Source organism: Erpetoichthys calabaricus, chromosome 10 (genome assembly GCF_900747795.2).
Source record: "Erpetoichthys calabaricus chromosome 10, fErpCal1.3, whole genome shotgun sequence".
Classification (NCBI taxonomy): Eukaryota; Metazoa; Chordata; class Cladistia; order Polypteriformes; family Polypteridae; genus Erpetoichthys; species Erpetoichthys calabaricus.
Genome location: NC_041403.2, coordinates 170,528,001 through 170,551,522, shown reverse-complemented (window position 1 = coordinate 170,551,522; position 23,522 = coordinate 170,528,001). Strand labels below are relative to the sequence as shown.

At 44.5% G+C, this 23,522-nt stretch overlaps 1 protein-coding gene across 1 annotated transcript in view; it reads right to left on the bottom strand.

Annotated features, from left to right (window-relative positions):
* The window catches only part of frem1b (Fras1 related extracellular matrix 1b), a 93,029-nt gene that overhangs the window by 37,116 nt on the left and 32,391 nt on the right, over positions 1–23,522 (bottom strand). The window contains exons 16-22 of the mRNA XM_028812487.2: positions 21,440–21,692; positions 16,242–16,436; positions 11,538–11,723; positions 9,857–10,053; positions 2,291–2,516; positions 1,179–1,323; positions 697–838 (exon numbers count right to left, since the gene is read on the bottom strand). Of these exons, the coding sequence (XP_028668320.1) occupies positions 697–838; positions 1,179–1,323; positions 2,291–2,516; positions 9,857–10,053; positions 11,538–11,723; positions 16,242–16,436; positions 21,440–21,692 (1,344 nt within the window). The remainder of the gene's footprint in view (positions 1–696; positions 839–1,178; positions 1,324–2,290; positions 2,517–9,856; positions 10,054–11,537; positions 11,724–16,241; positions 16,437–21,439; positions 21,693–23,522) is intronic.

Here is a 23,522-nt window from a genome sequence, read left to right as displayed (position 1 = left end):
GTGATACCATTTTGTGACATGGCTTTGGCCGTATTCTTGAAGGCTGCCATACCCGTTTCTGGTCAGGTGACACCTTTGCTTTTCAAGTATGGCGGGGAGTGACCCTTGGGCCAGGGGTTGGACCTTTTGGATGGTGACTGGTTTTGATGCTTTGTTTTTGTCTCTTCCCTTGGGAGTTTTGGCTTTTGCCCTCCTGGTCCCATCTCCTGGTCATTTAGGACTTGGTTTAACTTTTCTGGCCATGGAGATTTGTAAACGCAGCGTCCTACGTCTGACCAGTCTTTTTTGTATTTTTGACTTCTCTTTTTAGTGAATCGTTTTGTGTTTGCTGGGCAGGGTCTGCTAACACTGCAGCAGAAGGGCCCAGTCTGGGATCTCCATTGTCCAGTAGCACATGTAGCCCTAAACTCTCTTGTTAAGATCTTCTGACATCCACAACACTACTGCAGACGCCATTGTAACTGCACGTACAGTGCCACCTTCAGTCACAACTGGCAGCAACCATTGAACTCAACAATGGGAAGGACGCAGACTCAAAGTGACACAGCAACGATGTCATCAACAAGACATTCAAACCTAATCTTTAATCTAAAACAATGTGACAGAGTTTCACATTAACACTAAACCAAGAGCGACCTCAACATCAGGTGACCTCGTAAACAGCTGATGACATTACAAGGACCTTAAACCGCTCACCTTGAGCTGCAGCTGTCCAAATGTGGGGCTTTTGCTGATGACGTAGACGAGCTGGTCCCGAGGAGTGTCCTTGTCCTCTGCTTCCAAAGCCACACTGGAGATGACCTTGTTCTCTGCCACGTCCACAGTGAGACCTGCATTTCTGGCCCAGGAGAAAGAAGAGAAAGGCAAATTAGCAATGTGGAATGGTCGCTGGTAGCTCTAGTGAGGGGATCAGTAGTGGGGGCCCAGGTACTCTGATATGTGGGAATATCTGAGCTCCGCAAGGCTCTATAAAATTTGCATGGCTCGGGAGAAGAGGACACGGGCCTCCTGAAAGATCACGCCTCGATGAAATCCACAAGACCTGCCAATGACAGAAATTACTTCTGCTTTCATGGCCTTTACAAGACAGTGCGGCCTGCTGCCAGACAGCGATTCAGAGACACATAAAGCCACTCGAGAAGTCATATTGGTGGGCGTCTGTCCCAGGGCAGCCTTACTTTAACAAGTGAGGTTTTTCATCGTTGACCGGCAGGATGTGGACGTTCACCGTCCCTTGGACCGTGTGCTTGCCATCTGTTACTTGAATGCTAAAACTGTCCCGGAGGCTTTCTGTGTCATCGTGCACGTAGATGAGCTTCATTCCTGAAAGGAGACGAGAGATGATCAGAGAATGCGCCTGACAGGAACCCAAGGAGCATTAACCAGACGATTCTGGGCTGGCATCTTCTCCCTGTGCCCTTGGTGGACTGTGCCTGGGGATGGACTGGCCACCCTGCAGTAACACCTGATGCCACCAGGACAGGTCACCTAATGGTCAGCTGGACTCTAAAGTGGAAGGCCAAAAGAAGAAGCCAAGAAGGGCGGCATATCAACTTCAGCACTCCCACCCCACCATCAGGTGTCCCTTTGTCAACTGACCTCCATCAAATCCTGGCCCTGGATGTTGCATTTCAGCGATGGGCTTTGCTGGCTCAAGGTAATTTTTTTGCACATTAAATCTTTGACAGTCTTTGTTCAAACATCGGTTTTCATAACGGGCAAAACCTACTTTAGCCCTTAACTTCCACCTTGGTTTTATTTAATCTTTAAATCAATTATTGGACTATTTGCTTTTTGTTGTCCTGGACCAGAGGTTTATGATTTACCTCCTTTACTCTGCACACACTGAACTTGAAAAGTCGTGGGTCCAGTTTAGGAACTGTGCAGGCCTTTTGAGTTTGGGGCTAGGCTGAGGTCTATCCAGTGAGCCCAGACCTGAACAAAGGTGAAGGCCTGCCCTTTTGTGCTCGTTTTACGCTCCTTCCTAAGCTCTGTTGTGGCAGAAATCACAGGCAGATATGGAGAGGAATTGCACAGAAAGAGGGTGGCACACCTCAGCAGGGCTCTTAACACACAAACTGAAAACAGCCGGCCAGAGTAAAGTGCCAGAGGCTACCCCAGTAGTATTGAGTAAAAGGTGGGAACTAGACCTAGCTCGGGGGTGCCAGTCTGGCCCATGGTACCCCACAGACACACAATACATCCATGTGATGTAAGAGAACAGCACAGGGCCAGGAGGACAACCACAGTGTCAGTAACGGCACGAGCCAAGGACCAAATGGACAAAGACCTTGCTGCAGCTGACTCATGGTAAAGCTCTGGACAGGCAAGCTGTGTTGGCGCACATCAGGGTTCATCTCCTTATAGCGCTTGACCTGGATGCCATAGACTGCTTTGAGGATGGTCCCATGATGGGGATGGGTGACGACTGACACGGTGAGGATATCTGGTGGAGCGTCCAGGTCAGTGATGTCTAAGACCGAGGAGGTCAGCTCGCCAATGCCACCCTCGAGCACCTAGGAGAAAAGACAAAGATGAGAATTCCAACTTAGGTAAAGAGGGACAGAGCTGAAGAGAGAATTGGCAGTCTTTACTGTCCAATGTGAACGAGCGAGAAATATGGGTGAGGTGCCAACTGTCTGTCTATGACGTACTGAGGCCATCCTGGTCCTGATATGAACTAGCAGGGAAAGAAAGTTAGGCGAGCAGCCTGTGACACTCACAAAACATCAAACAGGGAATTCTGGGATGGCAGACAGAAATGAAAAAAATGAGAGGTAACAGCAAACAGATGGGGGGGGGGGGGGTCCTCAATGTAAAACAGACAATCCACCTGTGTCAACAAGGTTGCACTGCGGTTCATGCCAACAACGGTAGTGGGACGGGGGGACCCAGGGTCTCATCCTGGCTTCTAGTGCGCTTTCTCTTTGTGTACGACATGAACGGTGGCCTCGGCATTAGCTTCCTGCTCTTGTTGCCTGCTTTTTGACTTCTGGTGGCCCTGTTTACTTAGCGAGGTGTCCCTGGTACCAGTTCACCACAAAGGTCAGTTAAGGAAACTGGGAGATGGAGAAGCGACGTCAAACAGCAGTGGGAGGTCAACCCCACCGTACAATCAGAACAAATCCTTCACCACAATCAAAATGCTCACCTAAAGTCCAAGTTGATGTCTGCTATGCATGAGATTAGAGGGCCAAAAACACAGCATAAAGTTGTACATACTGTATTCTCAGTATTTGGACATGGCACCTGTGACGGGTCCCATGCCTGGCCGGGATGCCCCTGTTGCATGTCTTCCAGGGGAGTTACCATGGGCAGCTCAATACCTCCCCCGGGACGCTTGGTGGCAGCCCCCCTGGCCGATGGTGATTCCCCAATTCCTCCCGTAGGGCTCCATGGGACACGGAGTCCTCCACAGCCTGGTTGGGAGCTGGTGTGGCTGCTAGGGGGTGCTGCCTGGATTCTTCAGCCCCACCCGGAAGTGCAATTGGGACCAGGTGGTCAAGCACCTGGAACACTTCCGGGTGGGCTATAACAGGGGCCAGCCACCACTGCTCAGTGACCAGAGTCAGCAGGTGGAGGACTAAGCTAGATGGGGGGAGTGGTGGTGCCAGACAAGTATTTTGTGTTGCCTTAAAGTGCTTTTGGGACTGTGTATTGCTTGTGGGGTCCCACAGGTGAAGAATAATAAAAGTTCAGAGTATTTTATATGTGCCTCCATGTCAGTCTGTTGGGTCGGCGCCAATATAGCACCTTTGTTACACACCTATTGACTTTGGGTGGCTTCACATTTGTGACAGGACATTGTGCCACAAACGACCATGAAGAACAAACTGGTGCCATGAAGATCAGAACATAACATTAATAAAATGAAAATCCAAATATATCAGGCATACAATTCTTTGACGTTAAATGCCTCAAAAAAGGTTACGTACATTTATTCTGAGAAAAAAGAAAAGTGAACAAAAATTGGGTTATGGGCTGAGAGCAGGCGTGATCTGGGTGTTGTGTCCAAAGCCAGCACCTCCACTTGAGTCATGTGCTCGTCACACTGCTGGTATGCATGGCAGGGCATCAGAATGAGCGATGTGTTATGGCGCTCTCTGGCCCTTTTGTTCTGGTGTCTCTCAATCAAATATAAAATGCACCCCTTTGTGATTTTGGGGTGGTTGCCTCCTTATTTATTGATTTCACAACATTGTTCATTTTTAACAATTTACACTTCTTTTTGACAGCACTCTGTTGAAGGTTTCTGATTACAGGCCCCACCATTTTGTGTGATTCAGTCATGGTAATGGTGCCTTGGTTACCATCACATGGCTCCTAAATGTGGGGTGTCACGATAAGATGGCAGCCTTAGTTCTGGAAAAAGCCTTACTTACGAGTTTTATGTAGAGACAAAGCCAGCAACAGAACTGTAACAGTGCCAGCGGCTGTGGCACTGGCAGCAGAAGCTGGCATTATCTATACTAATAAAAGGCAAAGCCCTCACTGACTGACTGACTCATCACTAATTCTCCAACTTCCCGTGTAGGTAGAAGGCTGAAATTTGGCAGGCTCATTCCTTACAGCTTACTTACAAAAGTTAGGCAGGTTTCATTTCGAAATTCTACGCGTAATGGTCATAACTGGAACCTGTTTGACTGACTCACTCATCACTAATTCTCCAACTTCCCGTGTAGGTAGAAGGCTGAAATTTGGAAGGCTCATTCCTTACAGCTTACTTACAAAAGTTAGGCAGGTTTCATTTCGAAATTCTACGCATAATGGTCATAACTGGAACCTGTTTTTTGTCCATATACTCTAATGGAGGAGGCGGAGTCAAATATCGCATCATCACGTATTATGCCTCCTACGTAATCACGTGAACTGAAAACGAGGAAGAGATTTACAGCACAAGTCAAACGCGGGAACGAAGGTAAATGACGTTAATTGTTGACTGTCTTTTAATACTGTGTAATTGTTGAGTGTCTTTTAATACTAAGCATACATATTAACACATGTGCAATTAAACGTGTGCATTTACGGGGTGATTTCTCAGGCTTAAAAGCTCGCCTTTTATTAAAAAGGTAAATGCAAACTCTTTTCATTCTGAAGGGCACAAACCACGTTAGATTTCAGCCGTTAAACGCGCAAAAATGTCAGTACACCAGATAAATAAGCGCTACATATTATCAGTTGTATTGTATGCTTACAATACATATAGAAATGTGTTAATCGTTAACTAATATTATGGGATGGTGTTTTTTGACTCGCGCCTTGATTTAAATGATTGCATGTCTTGGTGGGTTTGCGTAGCTTATTGTCAATATCTTTACACCTCTTTTTAAGACTTCATTTAAAAAGGTTTTCTTTTCTTCTTAATTAAAATTTAAAAGCAATACTTCACCGCTGCGAAGCCCCTCTAGCGCTGACGTCCGAGGTTCGATTACCGTAAGCGAGTGCAGTGAGTGTGTACGCCTGATGAGCCAAGAATAAGGGGGAAAGACGTGTCGCGTACTCTTTGCATTATTTGACAGTAAACTATTTTCATCCATTCTATGATCTGCTTCTCACAACTGAAGGCACCGTGGCTGATGTTACCTGACTTGCTAGCCAACCATAAGCGTTACCTGGTAGGTAACCACCCACTCACTTCACTCCCTTACGGGAATCCAACCTCGGACGTCAGCGAGGCGAAGCCCCAAAAATTGCGCCACGGCGTGTGGTTCGTTTATTTGACAGCATGTAGATCGGGGTAATTACATTCACGGCATTCGTAGTCTGATTCACAATCTGATTGTATGGGTGGTTACCTACCAGGTAACGCTTATGGTTAGCCAGCAAGTCAGCTCGAAGTGATCACTCGAGTGAAGGCAGCTTCACAAAAAAACAGATCCTTAACAAACTGTTATTGGTATATTTTCCCTCAATTTTAAAAGGTTTTCTTTTCTTCTTAATAAAAATTTAAAAGCAGTACTTCGCCGGTGCAAAGCGCGGGGATTTGAGCGACTGACGCATACAGACATATTCATGAGTGCAGGTACTTCGAAAAGAAAGCACCGTGTAAACCTAAACTTTAAATTAAGTTCATAGACCTACAAAAGGTTGTCATTGATTTGAGGCAAGATTGCTTTTCTCATGTACAACTATACGTTGCATTCTTAACAGTAAGCTTGCATGGCTTAGACATATTACAACCTGAGTGCTGAACTGACAACGTCGTATACAAACAGAACTATAACAATCGTAATAAACAAACAAAAAAAAAAGCGAAGAACCCTTGGATTTAATAAAAAGGCTCCTTCCTTGGCGAACCAAGGAAAAAGGAAGACCTTATATGGCGTTCGTTTATAAAACAGCGAAAAAGCTGTGTTAAGGCTGCTTCACAAAAAAACAGATCCTTAACAAATTGCTATTGGGATATTTTCCCTCAATTAAAAAAGCTTTTCTTCTTAATAAAAATTTAAAAGCAGTACTTCGCGGGGATTTATATATATATATATATATATATATATAGATGTATATAGAGATATAGATATATATAGATATAGATATATATGTATGTATGTCTATATATCTATACTAATAAAAGGCAAAGCCCTCACTGACTCACTGACTGACTGACTCATCACTAATTCTCCAACTTCCCGTGTAGGTGGAAGGCTGAAATTTGGCAGGGTCATTCCTTACAGCTTACTTACAAAAGTTAGGCAGGTTTCATTTCGAAATTCAAAGCGTAACGATCATAACTGGAACCTCTTTTTTGTCCATATACTGTAATGGACTGCAGCTCGCTGGCCATGGGAGGCGGAGTTGCGTATCGCGTCATCACGCCTCCCACGTAATCACGTGAACTGACTGTGAACGCAGTACGTAGAAAACAAGGAAGGGCCCCAAAGAGCGCTGAAGAAAACATTCATTACACAATTGAGAAGGCAGCGAAACAATAAGAAGCGAGCGAGTGACGCATACAAGCATATTCATAAGTGCAGCTACTGCAGAAACAAAGCACGGTGTAAACTGTAAGTTTAAATTAAGTTTATAGAAACGCCGTTTGCAATACCATATTCGCGCCCTACAAGTTTAATGAGAAGACACGAGGTATAAACAAGACTTTGGATCACTTTGTAACAGAGTTAAAATTGCTGTAGCGAGAAACTTTTAAGTGCCGGGTCTTAGCTAACATTAAATAAAGCCGTGGACATCGCAACATCACACAAGAGAGCGGCTCACGTGAACTGACTGAACGCAGCACATGTGATCACTCATTACACAATTGAGAAGGCAGCGAAACAATAAGAAGCGAGCGAGTGACGCATACAAGCATATTCGTAAGTGTAGCTACGGTGGAAACAAAGCACGGTGTAAACCGTAAGTTTAAATTAAGTTTGGCAAGATTGTTTTTCTCCTGTACAACTATACGTTGCATTCTCAACAGTAAGCTTGCACGACTTGGTCATATTACAACCGGAGTGCTGAACTGACAACGTGGTATACAAAGAGAACTATAACAATCATAATAAACGAACAATAAAACAGCTGAGAACCCGTGGATTAAATAAAAAGGCTGCTTCCTTCGCGAAGCAAGGAAAAAGGATGGCCCTATATGCCGTTCGTTTATAAAACAGCGCAGAAGCTGTGTAAAGACTGCTTCACAAAAAAACAGCAGAGCGCCTTATATGAGCAGGCAGACAGCTAAAGAAGGGAATCAATAAATAACTATAATCGTAATAAACGAACAAAAAATAGCGGAGAATCCGCGGATTACATAAAGGAAATGGGTACCTGAACAGAAAAGTGAGTCTCAAATACCTACACAATAACTATAACAATCGTAATAAACAAACAATAAAACAATACAGAACCGGTGAGCAAGGAGAAAGACGGCCTTATATGGCATTCGTTTATAAAACAGCGAACAGGCTGTGTAAAAGCAGCTTCACAAAAAAACAGATCCTTAACAAAATGTTATTGGTATATTTTCCCTCAATTTAAAAAGGTTTTCTTTTCTTCTTAATTAAGCGCGTGAATTTGGCTATATGCAGTGAGTGTGTACGCCTGATGAGCCCAGAATTAGGGCGAAACACGTGTCGCGTACTCTTTGCATTATTTGACAGTAAACTATTTTCAACCATTCTATGATCTGCTTCTCACAACTGAAGGCACCGTGGCGGATGTTAGCTGACTTGCTGGCCAACCACAAGCGTTACCTGGTAGGTAACCACCCATACAATCAGATTGTGATTCAGACTACGAATGCCGTGAATATATATATATGTGCATATATATATATATATATGTAGATATGCAAATATGTACATAATATATATATGTAGATATGTAAATTTGTATATGTATATATATGTATATGTGGATGTGTATATTTATGTATATATATGTAGATATGTGTATATGTAGATATGTTTACATAACCTCTTTAACACACTACTTCTCCGCTGCGAAGCGCGGGTATTTTGCTAGTGTATAATAAAAGCCACGAAGAGGTCAGCAAACTGAACCAACATGGAGACCAAGAAGGCAAGCATGTGAGCCAAAAGCACAGTTGTGCCCGTGGAGCCCTTAAAAAAACTTGTTCATAATTCAGCAGATGCCACCAATGGACACGGTCACAAGATGGCACCTCAAAACATGGATGCTCAGCAGACTTTTAGTTTGGAACTGCCAGAGCATCGTGCCATGCATAGAATGATTACAAAACAGAGTGCCAATGGCGCCCACTTGGGGGCACCCAGAGCTCACGACGTTCAAAGCTGAGAACGGCCGGCCGTCTTTGTAGCTGGTGTACTTTAGGCTGGACGGCGGGGGAGCCAGAAACTGCATTCAGAGAACAGACTGGAGCCGAGGCAGCTGCACAATTAAAGCTGGCAAATGGAGGCCACGAGAGGAAAAGCGTGCAAGCAGAGCACAGGCGGCGGTGGGCAGCAGCCACTGGTGCTAATGGAACAATTAGCACATCTCCAAAGGTGTTGATTGAAAAATCAGATTTCATTTGGCCGAGTGTTTTCAGTGCTAATAAACACCAGAGCCCGAGGTGAACATGACAGAGGTGTTCAGCAGATAAGTGAGGGGACAGAAGAGACGCAGGTTTGTCTTCCTCTCTTGTCTCGACTTCGGTTGGCGCACCCTGATTAAAATACTTCACCGCAGTACCTCACCAGTGCCACTAGGGGCACCCCTCTGCTCCCGAGTCTTACGGCTTTGCAACACAGGAAAGGCACCAAGAGAAACAGCTTGGTGAAACGTGGATGGGAACGAGGCGCCCGTCTCCAAACATCTGTGTCACATTTATGCCAGGTGACACTGCCACTCTATCTGCTCTTACCTTCAGCATCCACCCACCCATTTCTGCACCAGACACTGACTGGTCAAAGTCAATCCTGCCTGGACAGGATGCCAGTCTGTCGGTAGGCATGCTTGTGCTCACTCACTCCCACGCACACACAGGTACTGGTAACCCATGCCAATGAGTCATAAAGCGATATTTTCATTCACTTATTAACAGGTATTGCTTCGAGTGTTATGTCCACCATAATAAGCCCTGAAACAAACGACTCCCACCCTGCCACCTCCCAGAAGTAGCCAACGTGGACACTGCCTGGACTGCTAGGCAGAGGCCCGCTTACCAATTCTTTTCTAATTTAACTAACGGACAGAGCCAGGACTGTGTGTGTTGGTGACCCCCAGGTCAGCGCCATCGCCCTCCCCTCTCATTTCTCACACTGTAATGGGCCTCTACACCAGCTCTGAACTGCAGTGTCGCCACGTTACTTTTCCACAAGCAAAACGACATGACGGCACTCCAGGACTGTGAAGGAGTCAGGAAAGAAAAGAGCAGCCATTAGCCAATACTGACCGTCATGTTGCCCAGCAGGAGCCAAGGCCTCTCGTCATTCTTGGGGCTGATGATGACATAGAAAGGGATGGCCATAGAGTGGTGGACGCCGTCGCTCACGGACACTGTGAAATGGTCTGCCGTTGGCTCAACGCCCTTGTGACGAGACTGGACGTAGTTGATGTGTCCATCTTTGAGGTGCCGCAAGCTGAAAGAGGCTGGACATGCAGTTGGTCAGATAACATCTCTCATAATCCTTTCCTTAAGCCTCCATCTCTAACCAAGAAACCTACCCCTGGAGGGTCTGGCACGCCCTCTGAATGATGAGAAGGACACGCAACTGCATAGCCCCCAGTGAAGGCACTGGGAGGTGGCAATGAAAACCATCAGATAAGCAAAATCTTACTGGTGTCATGTCCAGGGTGGGCCTGGTCCACTGATGCCCAAACTGGACCAAGCAGTCTTGACCAAGAACAACATGGATCAGACTTCACTGCTGTGATGTGTGGGGGAAGACAGGAGGGGACTGTTGGTCACAATCATGTCAACCTCGCCTGTGTCCTTCCCAGTGCCCCTAAATGGACCAGGACTGTAGCCCTCCATCAGTGATGACATGTGATGGGCTTAATGAGGAGTATACCACTTACTGTCTGTACTTCCACCAGGCGGGCACCCTGCCTGCACACTTGTGCATCATATTACCCTGACTGGAGACCAGACATGAAGGGCGGGCTGAGCATGGAGCTCTTGGAGTTTGGGGCAAACATTGAGGAAAAGCCAAACAGAGCTTGAGGACCACCGTATAAGGAATAATGTGGTGAAACCCCCTTGGCATGTTTTAGGCATGGGGCTGTAATTCAGATGGTACGTCACTTTGGATGATAAACCAGCTATAAGGAATATTCGAATGTACAAATCTTAAGTAGACAAATCACATCACATGCGGATGTGCCAGCAAAAGTCCTGCACCGCTAGTTAGTCAGGAAAACAGAGGGCAGAGGCGTCATTTTTAGGGCACATCTCCCACACGAAGTGAACAGGAGCAGAGGTCCCGGTCACTTCTTTCACCCACTGTCACCTAAACTATGGCAAGCTCTTGTGGCTGCACGAGGCTCCCCCGCTCAGCCAGCTGCCACTCAGTCACCCAGCACATGGGGCACCAGTGGAAAGCTGCCTTCCTGCCCAGCCTGCCAGCTTCATGTCTTTTGAGGTTTACTTCAGGAGATCTCCACAGATTGATTTTTAAGCTTTCAGGAGCTTCTCAGGTACCCATCCCCCGTTCTTTGCACCTTGATTTGACACCCACTGTCACCTAAACTATGGCAAGCTCTTGTGGCTGCACGAGGCTCCCCCGCTCAGCCAGCTGCCACTCAGTCACCCAGCACATGGGGCACCAGTGGAAAGCTGCCTTCCTGCCCAGCCTGCCAGCTTCATGTCTTTTGAGGTTTACTTCAGGAGATCTCCATAGATTGATTTTTAAGCTTTCAGGAGCTTCTCAGGTACCCATCCCCCGTTCTTTGCACCTTGATTTGACACCCAGCGGCTTAGGCGTCTCTGGCCATAGAGAACTAAGCCAAGAACACGCCGACGGGTCCTCCTTAAAAGGAATGGATGGACTACAACTGAAGGACAACTCAGGATGCTCCTGTGGCTACATACGTTAAAGTGATGCAGAAATGACCAAGACCAGAAGATGTCTTACCAATACTGAGCCCGGCATTGCTCTTCTCGTGTCCAGGTGATGGAAGGGTATTTTCCAAGTAGCCATATTGTGGAGAAGTGCCAACGAGAAAGACGAGTGCCTCTGGGAAGGTGTCTTCATCGGAGGCCTGAAGGAATACTGGCAACAAAGCTGTGGAAGAGCCTTCATCCACTATGAACATGTCACCTAGGAAGGAGAGAGATGTGGGCTAAGGTGGCTGTTGTTGGAGTTTGTGCTGGAATGTGCTTTATATTTGAATGAGGGAAATCAACACAACAAGGGAGCCAAATGGCAGTTAATTCAACACAAACTTCAAACCAAACAAACAGCTACACAAACCAGATAGGGCAGCACCTTAACATCACAACAAAGAGAAATGTCATCGTCAAGTCTGTGCCAGCCTAGTAGGCAGGGCTAGGAATGAACAGTCCGTCGTGACAATTCATTTTGGTTTGCACGTTTTGTAATTTCCTCCCACTCCCTGGTTTGTCCCCTGCTTACATTTATGGGATTGTTAGTCGTTCTGCTCCGGACCCTCTCCTCACGCCCTCAAGTGACTCCACCCAAGGCCTCGGACCCCCGCTGAGCACTCAGCTGCTCTTTGACTCTGTGCTTCCTGCATTTGGGATGCTTTTGGTCTTTCAAATGATTGCTTTCTTTTCAGGGATCTGGGACTTTGGACGGGATTGGTTTGGAAGATTTTATTTTTGCTTTGTAATTTATAATTCTTCTGACATACATTTGATATTCTTGGGATATTCTGGAAGATTGTGAACTTTCTCAATGTAATAACTTAAATATAAAACTTAAGGCTCTGTTATTCTGAGACAGCTTTCCCCTCGCCCTTTTTGTGATTTTCTTTTTGGAGAGTGTCCCAATCTACTAAAGAGTGCCTTTCATATCGGATAGACAGCAAGCTGGATAGGAAAGGAACGAGTTAATGGTGAGAAAGGCAGGCAAAGACACCGCATACATAATCAATAAATGGACAGACAGATATGAAAGGAACGATATGACAGATAGATAGATAGACACTATATGATAGAGATAGATAGATAGATACACACTATATAATAGAGATAGATAGATAGATACATAAGTGACAATCTATCTATCTATCTATTATATAGTGTGTCTCTATCTATCTATCTATCTATCATATAGTGCCTATCTATCTATCTATCTATCTATCTGACACAGTCATGGACTTGCACCAGTTACTCTAAATATTACAGTATTACTCTTTACTTCCCAGTTTCTTATGGTAGGGGCGGCCAGTCTATCCACCAGAAACACCAGCAAGCAGTGTCTGTGCTACAGACTTGTTAGCACCCCCCCACCCCCCGTCTTGGCTCCTGCCCCACTGCCAACACCACCTGGAAAGCGGCCAGCCTCCTGCCACCTGAATGCTGATAAAGACACATTGGCATCTGCTGCCATTTAATTCTGTGATAAATAATGAATTGTGAGTATGCCACTTATGGACCTGCACAGCACCGGGCATCCCAGACCAAACAAACAATAGCCAAAGCAGGGAAGACAAGATAAACTGACTAGCACTGGAAAAGCCAAGTAAAGTATGCATTGTGCATTTTTGTTCTCTTTTAATTCAAGTGGCACATGTTTGGCGCATTCTCTGGGCCACGGCTGATGCCCGCCGGATGAAGCGCATCGTCAGGGTACATCTCTTGCCGTCTTACCCTGCTCTAATATTTCTTGCTCCTAATCCTGTCCAGCTGTGTGGCTGGGCACAGGCAAAGCCCATCCAGGCGGAAACATGGCATTCCCCAGGGGTGACGTCCATCTGCTTTCCATCGATAAACTGACTGGTGTGCCGCACTGGCAAGACAGGGGAGGCTTTCACAGGCTGCTGGTGTGCTTGACAATTTTCTGTTGGCCTTTTTAGTCAATTTTGGCTGATAAGGACCTGGCACATGAAAGCCCTGAATCAAGAGCTCTGTGAAGTGAGAACGTACAGCTTCAGGTGACTTAATCTCGCCGGGTTTTATAAGGTGCCTTTCTAAATGAGCTGAAAAGTGAAGCTGAATATGACAGAAAGTAAAGGAAACATTAAAAAGGCTTGCTGTGCGCTTGTGGGGCTAACTGTTACCTTTCAGGCCTGATTTTGACAACATCCATCATGTCCTCAATCCACCGCCATTTTGTGGAACATTTCTAGCTTTGGCCGTTATGATGCTTATAATAATTAATAAAATTACATTTTATTTTCATAGGACCCTCAAAGTGCTTCATGGAAATTCACAAAGGACAACAGGGGATATAAATCCAGGATATACAGAGTTTTGAAATAGAACAGAAGACAATACATCAGAGCTGAAGCACAAAACATATTCTGAGATACAAATCCAGCTGAGCACCCGGCCAGACAGAGAGGGCAAAGTGAAAGAAGAGTCAGAGTGCCGGGCTCAGTTTCTGCACAAATGAGTTTTAACTTGTTTTTTAAACGAATGGATCAAGTCAGCTGTTGTTGTGAATTTCGGGAGGTCTCTCTGGGCGCTATACAGCTAGGGGCTCTGTCACCCATTGGGCGCAGGCTACTTTGGGCCACAAGTATTATCTGCGGGCGGACTGGAGTGCCGTGATGGAGGAGGTCACTGATGCGGTCCATTTAAAACTTTATCGGTTATTACTTGAATTTAGACAGCGCAGCAGGATGGTCGTGATGTGCCTGCTCGTCGGTGCCACTCTGTGAGGAGTTCTGAACCAGCTGGAGCCCTGATGACAGATTACAAGCGGCACATGCCAGTACTTGATGTGGGACAGAATAAAAGCATGGACACGTTTGTCAACTTTGGAAATGACCTGAAATGAGCGATCACTGGATACACTACAGAGTTAGGAGTAAGAAAGTTTGTTAATGTGGTTTATGTGGGTAGAATAAGACAGGGAGGAATCTCAAATGACACCAAATGCTGAATTGACGAAAAGTGTCTGATGTGATGTCAACAAGAGTGACTGAAAAGGAGCTCATGTTCACAAGCGGAGCTTTAGTGCCAATCCGTGGGGCTCTGGGTTTGTTGCAGTTTCACTTTGCAGAGTTCTCTTCCTGCCAGGTTTTAATTTCACTGAGGCAAGTTGTGAGTTAAGCAAACTCTGATGAACTTTCACTTCTAGCACTGAAATAGATCTGCATTAAAAATCTAAAGATATGAATAACATGGCCAAGGGGCAGCAAGTAGATAGAGAAGAGCAGAGGCCCGAGGACGGAGCCTTGAGGCCCTCCGAGTGCCCGTTGCTGAACTGGACCTGCAGTAGCCAGCATCAAGACCAGCTTTAAACATGCAGGTACAGATGCGATTTTCAAAGTGGCTGGCACACGGGCCGGTGGTCAAGGGATCTGTTCATTATTGTCACAACACTTTGGACTACGGCATGAAAGCAGGATTTGATAAGTGTGGTGGGGATGGGGTCCAGTATACCCAGCAGACTGGTGACGATGTGGAAAAGCAGCTGGATGAAGAGGGAACACAAAGGGGAATATAAAAGGAGGGCGGGTTTGTGTTACTTGAGTTATTTAGGCTTTTAATTATATCATAGAAGATGTGAAGGAGCCTTCAGTGGACGAAGTGATCAGGCCCAGTTTATTAACTATCCATCCATCCATTATCCAACCTAACTACAGGGTCACGGGGGTCTGCTGGAGCCAACCCCAGCCAACACTGGGCGCAAGGCAGGAAACAAACCCCGGGCAGGGCACCAGCCCACCTAACTACAGAAAACAAAGCCCTTGGGTTATCATGTCCACTCTTCACTATTCTGCCACAGGGCACTGTCTTGGCTGCCCTCAGCCCATCTCTGTAAGCCCTGTGGTGGTCTGGGCTTGTGGCCCAGTGAGGCCCGACTCGCATGACATTCTCTCAAGGCGGAGGCCATCTTCAGAATTAAAACACACAGGTGAACACTTCAAGGAAATGTAATGTTTTAAAGGAGCTGTCTGATCCAGTGCTGAATGAGTGCTGAGATATAGTGGACAACAGGTGCATCTAATGTGGATGGAATGGGGGAGGACGGAGGAATATCCTAAACAGTTCCAGTACAGATAGAGGTCAGATATTTGTAAGGCACTGGGACAATGATGAGAAGTGCTTCATGGTCAGAGAGGCCCAAATCAACAGGCAAACCAGTGTGAAGAGCAGCTGTAATATGTGACCAGCAGAGTGCACTGGGACATCAACATGCTGCACAAAGTCGCAAGAGTCCGGTAGGGACAGGAATTCATTTGTCAGCTCACACGCATGATCACCCATGTGGAAGGACTGTCTGGGAAAGTGACCTTAAATGTGAGTTAGTAATTCAGTCAGAATTTATTAGATTAGCGAGGGCTTTAATCGTGAATGTTATTAATTATTAGGATTCCTGCTCGTTCCTTTTAGTGTGTTTTGGGGCCCTGTGTTTGGCTCAGGCAGATCGCAGCCTTTTCTCAGACCTTTTTTAGGCTCAGTCATCTCCTGGTTTGCTTACCCTCACGTCCCACCGTTAGGCACATTGTGACAAATTCCTTAGACATGACAGGACCCCAACTGTAGTCTAAAATGAAAGATTGGACTTAGGGCTGACACTAAACAAAATGATGTCAAGATGGTTTGGTTTAAACAGAAATTCAGAATCTGTGACAACACTGAAGTGACCTGCTCTATGCAATCGGACTGTGTGCATCACTTAATGTGACCATTGGGTCCTTACCTACAGTAATGGAAGGGGCCTGGTTGTTGACAGGGAGAACCGTGACATTGAGGTCATAGACAGGAAGTGATCCATGTAAAGGAACAGGAGGGGGGACGACGTCCTCTAGGCAGCAGCTGTCCACTGTGCCTGCCTCTCCATCCGACACAATCAAGGTGAGGGCATCCAGGCAGGGACTTGGCCCAACCTCGCCACCTGCGGAAAGAAAGCCAAGACTGAGAAGGCAACCACAGACTAGCATGAGCTGCGTACATTCTAAGAATTTCACGTTAAGAGGCTGGTGACATTTTTAGACAAAGATAATGACAAATTAAACATTTCTTAATGGTGTTTTTTAATAAATAATTAAAAAGCTTCTGGATGCTCCTGGCTGTGCAAGGCCATAGGATGAAGAAAAATGAAAGAAGCAAGAAAACCTCCAAAGCTGGTGCTGAGAATCCACCTGAAGGAAAGAGTGAAAATGGAGACAAGACACATGTCAAGTCAACTGTGTTCTCGAATTCCCTACAGAGTATACAATGCACCATTGTGGCCTTACCTGGAGTACTGCATGTGGTTTGGGTCTCCATATTGGAAAAAAAAAAGCATAGTGGAGAGCGACTAGGCTGATTAAAGGCATTGGAGAGGAAGTGAGGAGGAAAGACTGAGGGCACCGAAGTGACATGACTGACGAAGACTAAAAAGGCACATAGAATTACGTTATAGAGAGTCACAGGAGCGCATATGTAAGCTGAACAACACACCAAGGTTATTATAGTTAACAAAAACTAAAATCAAAACTGAAACTATTATTAAAAAAACATTTTCGTAAACTGAAATAAAATAATTAACAAAACCGAAATGAAAAACTAAAACTAAACAAAACTATTCAAGTAGCTGGAAAGACTAACTGAAATAAAATAATCCATCCATCCATTTTCCAACCCGCTGAATCCGAACACAGGGTCACGGGGGTCTGCTGGAGCTAATCCCAGCCAACACAGGGCACAAGGCAGGAAACAATCCCGGGCAGGGTGCCAACCCACCGCAGGAAATAAAATAATAATTTACTAAAATATTTTTAGTTTTCGTTTTTGAATGAATATTCTTGCCGTTAGTCTTTAACCCTTGTAAGTTAATTGTTTTTACTTTCTCATACACGAAGGATGGAGAAAGTATAGTAATCATGAAAAAATTCTTGATGAAAAAAATCTTGATGTTATAGACCTCCCAGAGTCCAAAAATACTGTTTTTTGGAATTGTGTGTGTGTGCGTGCGTGTGTGTAAACATGATAACTCAAAAACGCAACTAGATAGATGGATGAAATTCGGCATGTGGTTGTTACACCACAATTGTAGGTCTGTATTAACTTTTGGGCCAAACCCATCACCCGGAAGTGGTACTTTACCTGAACACATACAATTTTTTTTTTATTTATGCAGCTGCAGAGTCCGACTTATTCAACATTACTTTTATAATAATTGTTCAATGTATTATTAATGTCCTGTGGTAGGTTGGCACCCTGCCCAGGATTGGTTCCTGCCTTGTGCTCTGTGTTGGCTGGGATTGGCTCCATCAGACCCCCGTGACCCTGTGTTCGGATTCAGCGGGCTGGAAAATGGATGGATGGATGTATTATTAATTTGATTTGTTGGTGATTGTTCCTTAATGTATATAATATAAAAACATAATCCTTGTCTTGCGGTTTACTCCTCAAATATCCATCCCCATATATGAGTACACAAGAAAGTCGAGGAGAGAGCACTCCTGATTTTTGAAAATAAAACGTCACTGATCGAGAGACTGACAAGGTCATCATACAAGATCAGCATATCGTCGCTGACCAATCACTTTTGCTTTACAAACATCGTTTAACAACAAAGCGATACAAACCAAGGTAGAGAGTCTGGCAAGTGATGAAAAACTAAACATACTAACGGGTTTTTGTATTTATTCCATATTTATTAATTTATCTTTTTTACTTCATATTCACAACTCCAAATGCCTGATATTATGAAAGTAATCCATTAGCAGAATTATATTTTAAAATATTTGTCTCCCTTTTTTCAATGTTTTTCTCTCTCTCTCAAATCAGATAGTTGAAGTATCATATTCTTTTTGTTCTTTACGTCAGCCATATTGTTCATATTGCATACCAGGGAGTTTTCCTGCCTTACATCCAAACCTGCTGCGGTAGGCTCCAGGTTTCCTGTGATCCTGCTCTGGATAAACAGGTTTACATCATGTCATGTATGTTGTTCTTAATCTCAGACGCGGTCTCTGTTGTCTTGTGCCTGTCTGTATTCCTATGACCTGCTCTTACTCTGCTCATTATGGGTTTACTGTTCTTATGGTGGGCTATTCAAGTCTCACCACCTCTCACCTTCACACGACATGCTTGTTGTTCTTTGTTTCCCTCAATACAGCCAGGTGGGGTCTGAACACTCATTCAAGTCTAAGAGCCCTGTTCTTCCTAAGCCCCTGTGATTTTCATGAGAAAATATTTAAAAAATTTTAAAATTGTGCAAAATTATTCATATTCAGCATCTAGTTTTGATTATGCTTGTTTGATTGTGACACAAAACTAACTCCATAGGCGCTCCATGCCATAATTACTAAAACTGAAACTAATAAATATAAAAATAAAATAGAAATGTCTTTGTGAAATAAAAACTAAACTAAAACTAAAAATACACGATGAAGGAAAACTAAAACTAAACCGAATTTCCAAGTAAGGTCAGAAAAAATATAGAAATAAAAACTAACATAAAAAGGCAAAACTATAATAACCTTGCAACACACTAGTGAGGCCTCAGCTGGAGGTCCGTGTGCAGTGTGGATCTCCATGTGGCATTAGAGAGAGTCCAGAAAGGAACAACTAGCCTGATTAAAGGACTGAGAGATCTGAGCTCGGAGGAAAAGACTGCAGGAGCTGAGCCAACTGGAAATGAAGAGGTGACAGGACTAAAGTGCTTAAAATTCAAAAGTAAATCAGTATGGAGGAACCTGGCTGTCATGTCAAGATAAGCTCTTCTATAAGAACCCAGCAACTCCAATGGAAACTGGTCAAGGGCAGACTTCATACAAACATTAAAACTACACAAACTGGAATAAGTGACCAAGTAGTGTGGTGGACAGGGACCCTCGAATCTGGACTTGATGTTATTGCAGAATGAGGAGGACAGAAATAGTGAGTTTTTGGGCCTAAACAGCCTGTTCTGATCAACACGGCTCTAATGTGTGAATGTCAGCACGGGAAGGTGAAATGAAGACTCCAGGGGGAAATGATAAAGTTTTAGGAGAAGTTGTGAGCATAAACTAGATGGAATGGGGGATAAGGAAGAATCAGCAGAGTCATCACAGGGGCACATGGGCAGCATACAGGCTTGGGCAGATTAGTGGGCAATGAAATGTATCATAAGAAAATGTAGAGTATTACTTGTGGGAAGCAAAAATATTAGATTTGAGTACACAATAAGAGGTCTGAAACTTGAAAGAACAAGCAACTAGGGGTCATAGAGGACTGGTCACTGTCTACATATAGACGGAGGCCATTAAGAAGGTGTACAAGGGTTAAAAGAACGCTTATACAAGACTTAATAATATTTAACACGTCTGATGTGTTATTTAGATAAGATGCAGTTTATAGGCAAATAGAATACAACTGTAGAGTTCATAGGCAAAAGCAAAAAATTCAACACGGCTGGGAGGACTAAGTGTCTTCTGGGGGTAAGCACTCTGATGGCTAATGGGATATATGCAAAAATAAAAGCATCTACTTACTGTATGTGGTGCTATGGCTAACAGACTGTTTGAAGAGGCTTGTAAGAAACACAGGATATGTGACCGAGACCTTCTCAGTTAGCGTATTATTGAATGCACTCACATAGCATGTCCATTGACATGCTGTTTGCTCTTAGCATGATGCAACTATTGCCATGTTTCTGTAAATCTCACGTGAGCAATCATCATGGGCAGCATTAGAGCGTCTCTACCTTGGATTCTCCTGGTTTGTCTCCTTTTGAAACGTGTCACCTGCAAAGGGGGTTTGCTCTTCTTCAGCCGCCTGCAACACTCTCTGGCTGACTTGCTATCTGTTCAAGGCCTACTACCTGACACAAAACGTTTGAACCATTCAGGTAGTACGATTGCTCTCTTTATCTTCTAGCGTTTGATATGCCTAGCTTCTCTGCAAGAAAACTCATCCTGGTTTAGATGAAATATTTTTTTATTATCTCACAGACAGTACTTTGTGTTTACTGGCACTAATAACTGCCAAGGGCTGAGGGGTTTTCCTGTCTACCCAGGTGGTACAGGGAAAAGGGAGAATTTGTTGTCCTCTCAGTGGTGGGAAACTGGGTGGGCTGCAGTGCAAGAAATGAGCAGCTTATAATTGCTGAGGCTGCCAGGGTGGGTACATAAGACAAAGTCAACAGGCTATGGCAGAGTTTAGGGGCATTTCACCTTGTTCTCCAATACAAAATTATCTAGGAGGCTACTGTAGTCTCTCTCATGACAATACAATGGTTTCCATGATAAAGCCCAATATAGCACCCATGATGCGTGGAGCACAAGCCAGGGGAAGGTCCCACTAAGGCTACAGAACATGCTAGTGAGGCTGTGTGCAGTTTGGCTTTCCACACCACTAAAAATTACTTTGGATCTTTTGAAACGAACCATTCCACCATCTTGTTTTTTAGTGGGTGCTGCCATTTTGATTGACACAACAGCTCGTTGTTGCAGTGTGAGAGAAATCTCAGAGGAGAGCAACACGAGCAAAGTACCACTGCATGTGACACTCTTATGAGCTCAAAGCGGGGTGGTGATTTAAAAGAGCAATGGCCCATGACAAAAATAAACCAAGACTTGAAAAGCAAAACATTAATGTTCAAAAATGTTCAGAAATAACGGGATTTACAACAGCGGGGCTTGCCGATCTCGACAGGGCACCTCAGCCTTGGGCTAACAGGCCATCTGGCCGGCACTCTTCACAGGTCTGGCCCCCTGGCTCTTGTAATTCCTAGCTTTATGCTCTAATGAAACACTCTGGGCGCAGTATTTGGGGATCAGAACGAGTTAATCACGTTGTTATATTTTACTGCCTTGTTGGTAACATCATCAATATGTGAGCTCTGTGTTGTTATTGACAATGAGGGTCAAGGTGGCCACTGGCATGAATGCTATTTCATGAAGACAAAATAAAGTGTCTTGGCTTTACCTGTATGCACATAGGAGATGAGTCCTTGAATGATATCTTGCTGGGAGAACTTGTCCACCATACGCCCTCCTCGATGCACCACACCATAGCTGGGGGAGCGAGCCAGCATGAAGGTTAGCTTGGTGTCATCACTGTCGGCGTCAGTGGCGTACAGGAAGTCAGCTGTGATTAGGACATGGCCACCTTCAGGACACTCCAGGCCTGACTTTAGTCCGACTTTGAGCTCTGGGGCCTCATCGTTCACTGGGATGATCTGAGACAAGGAGGCAGAATGTGAGACAGACGTGGACGAAAGGCAACGAGCAGTTCTGTTCTTTCAAGCGTATGTAAGATCAGGATGACACCACCGAGTGGAAGTGAAATTTGGGCTCCTAAGGATCACCACATGAAATGACGCCTTTGCTGTGGCGTTACGACATGTACAGTACAGGTTCTGAACTCATAATCATTGACTGCACTGCAATTAGGGTTTCTGATTTGGGCGTTTGGATGACACTATTTAGAGTACCTTTGTTGTTAGTAACGGCCCTATTGGTAACGTGTCACTACTAGAAGCTACGTTGCACAATGGCGGCCTGTCACCAAATTTGCAGTGCTGTGAATGGCCGTGTGAGACTCAACAGGCTCTGAACCACACTAGCCTTGTTGATTTTGGATCTTTGGAAACTTACCATTCCACCATCTTGTTTTGTAGTGGGTGCTGCCATTTTGATCTCCACCTTGGCAGGCAGGCCCTTCAGTGCTATGGCCCCTCAACTCTGGAACTCTCTTCCTCAGTCTCTCCGGGATTGCTCCTGTTTCTGCACTTTTAAATCTCAACTGAAAACTTTCCTCTTCTACGAACTTTTGTCATCTGTGTAATTTTATTTTTTTACACTGTATGTAAAGCGACCTTGGGTTTGTGAAAGGCGCTCAATAAGTGTAACTTATTATTATTATTATTACAACAGCGTGGTCCCAGGAGTTGTGCCACATGAACTCTGATTTTGTGCTTTTTTTGCTTTTTCTCATGTTAATGAGCTTATTTCTAAATTTTTCGTAGTGAGAAATCTGTTCTTGAGATTTTTCTTGTGTTGAGGATATTACGATTATTTCACATCTTAATACGATTTTCTGTTGGTGCCGCCATTTTGAAAAGTCATTCACGCAACAAGTTTTAGGCTTGGCACACATGTGTACTCTTGTCCAAGTCTTTGGTCTTTTATGATTTATTAGATTCAATGGTTTTACAGACTACTTGCCTTTTCCTTGAGCCTCAGATTTGTGGTTTTAATGCCTAATTGTTTCGACTTTCTGCTCGAGTCTTGGCTTACTTTTCATCTCCTGCTCCTTTTTTGTTGCCCAAGTGTCTGCCAGCTATCTCCCTGTGGCAGTGCAGATCCTTCTTCAAATCTCTGTTGGCAGCTCACAGCAAAAAGCTCTCATCGGTACCCATGAATTCCTGTGTGCTTCTTTGTCTTAGATTTCGGTCAGTGTATTGGCAAAGATGTCTGGGTTCCTTTGGACATTTCAGAATCGGACCCCATTCTGCTAACAGTATATACGTCGGCTGTCCCCGGACCACCTTCAGTATCTCTATGTCAAAGGGAGCCTTGTGACGTGAGCCCACAAACTACAAACGTTACAAGATGGCAGCCCAGTGCATCACGCCAAGAAGAGTCCGCCAGAAAACACGCGGATCTGGAATTAGCAGAGCTGCCTTTGCATTTGCTCTGAGCACATCACTTTTAACCCTTTATTTCCCTCACATACACCACTTTGCGTTCCAACATTTTAAGTTTTAAGTCTCCTTTACTGTTCGTTAATGTTATCAGTTTTTTACGGTATTTTACTTTTAAGTTCTAAATTTTACGCTGATTGTCATGTTTCCTTTTTTCACCCATGTATATTATTTTTAATAAATAGTTTGGATTTTTTATCCTTTAACTTTACTATTTTATCCAGAATGTTGCATTGGTATGGTCCCTTTATGATCCAAGTCTTTCATTTTCGTTTTTTTTTTACTTTAGATGGTAGATTTTTACACTTCCTTTTTTCCAACTTCATTATGTTTACATATTTCACAATTTGATTCTATCTTTTT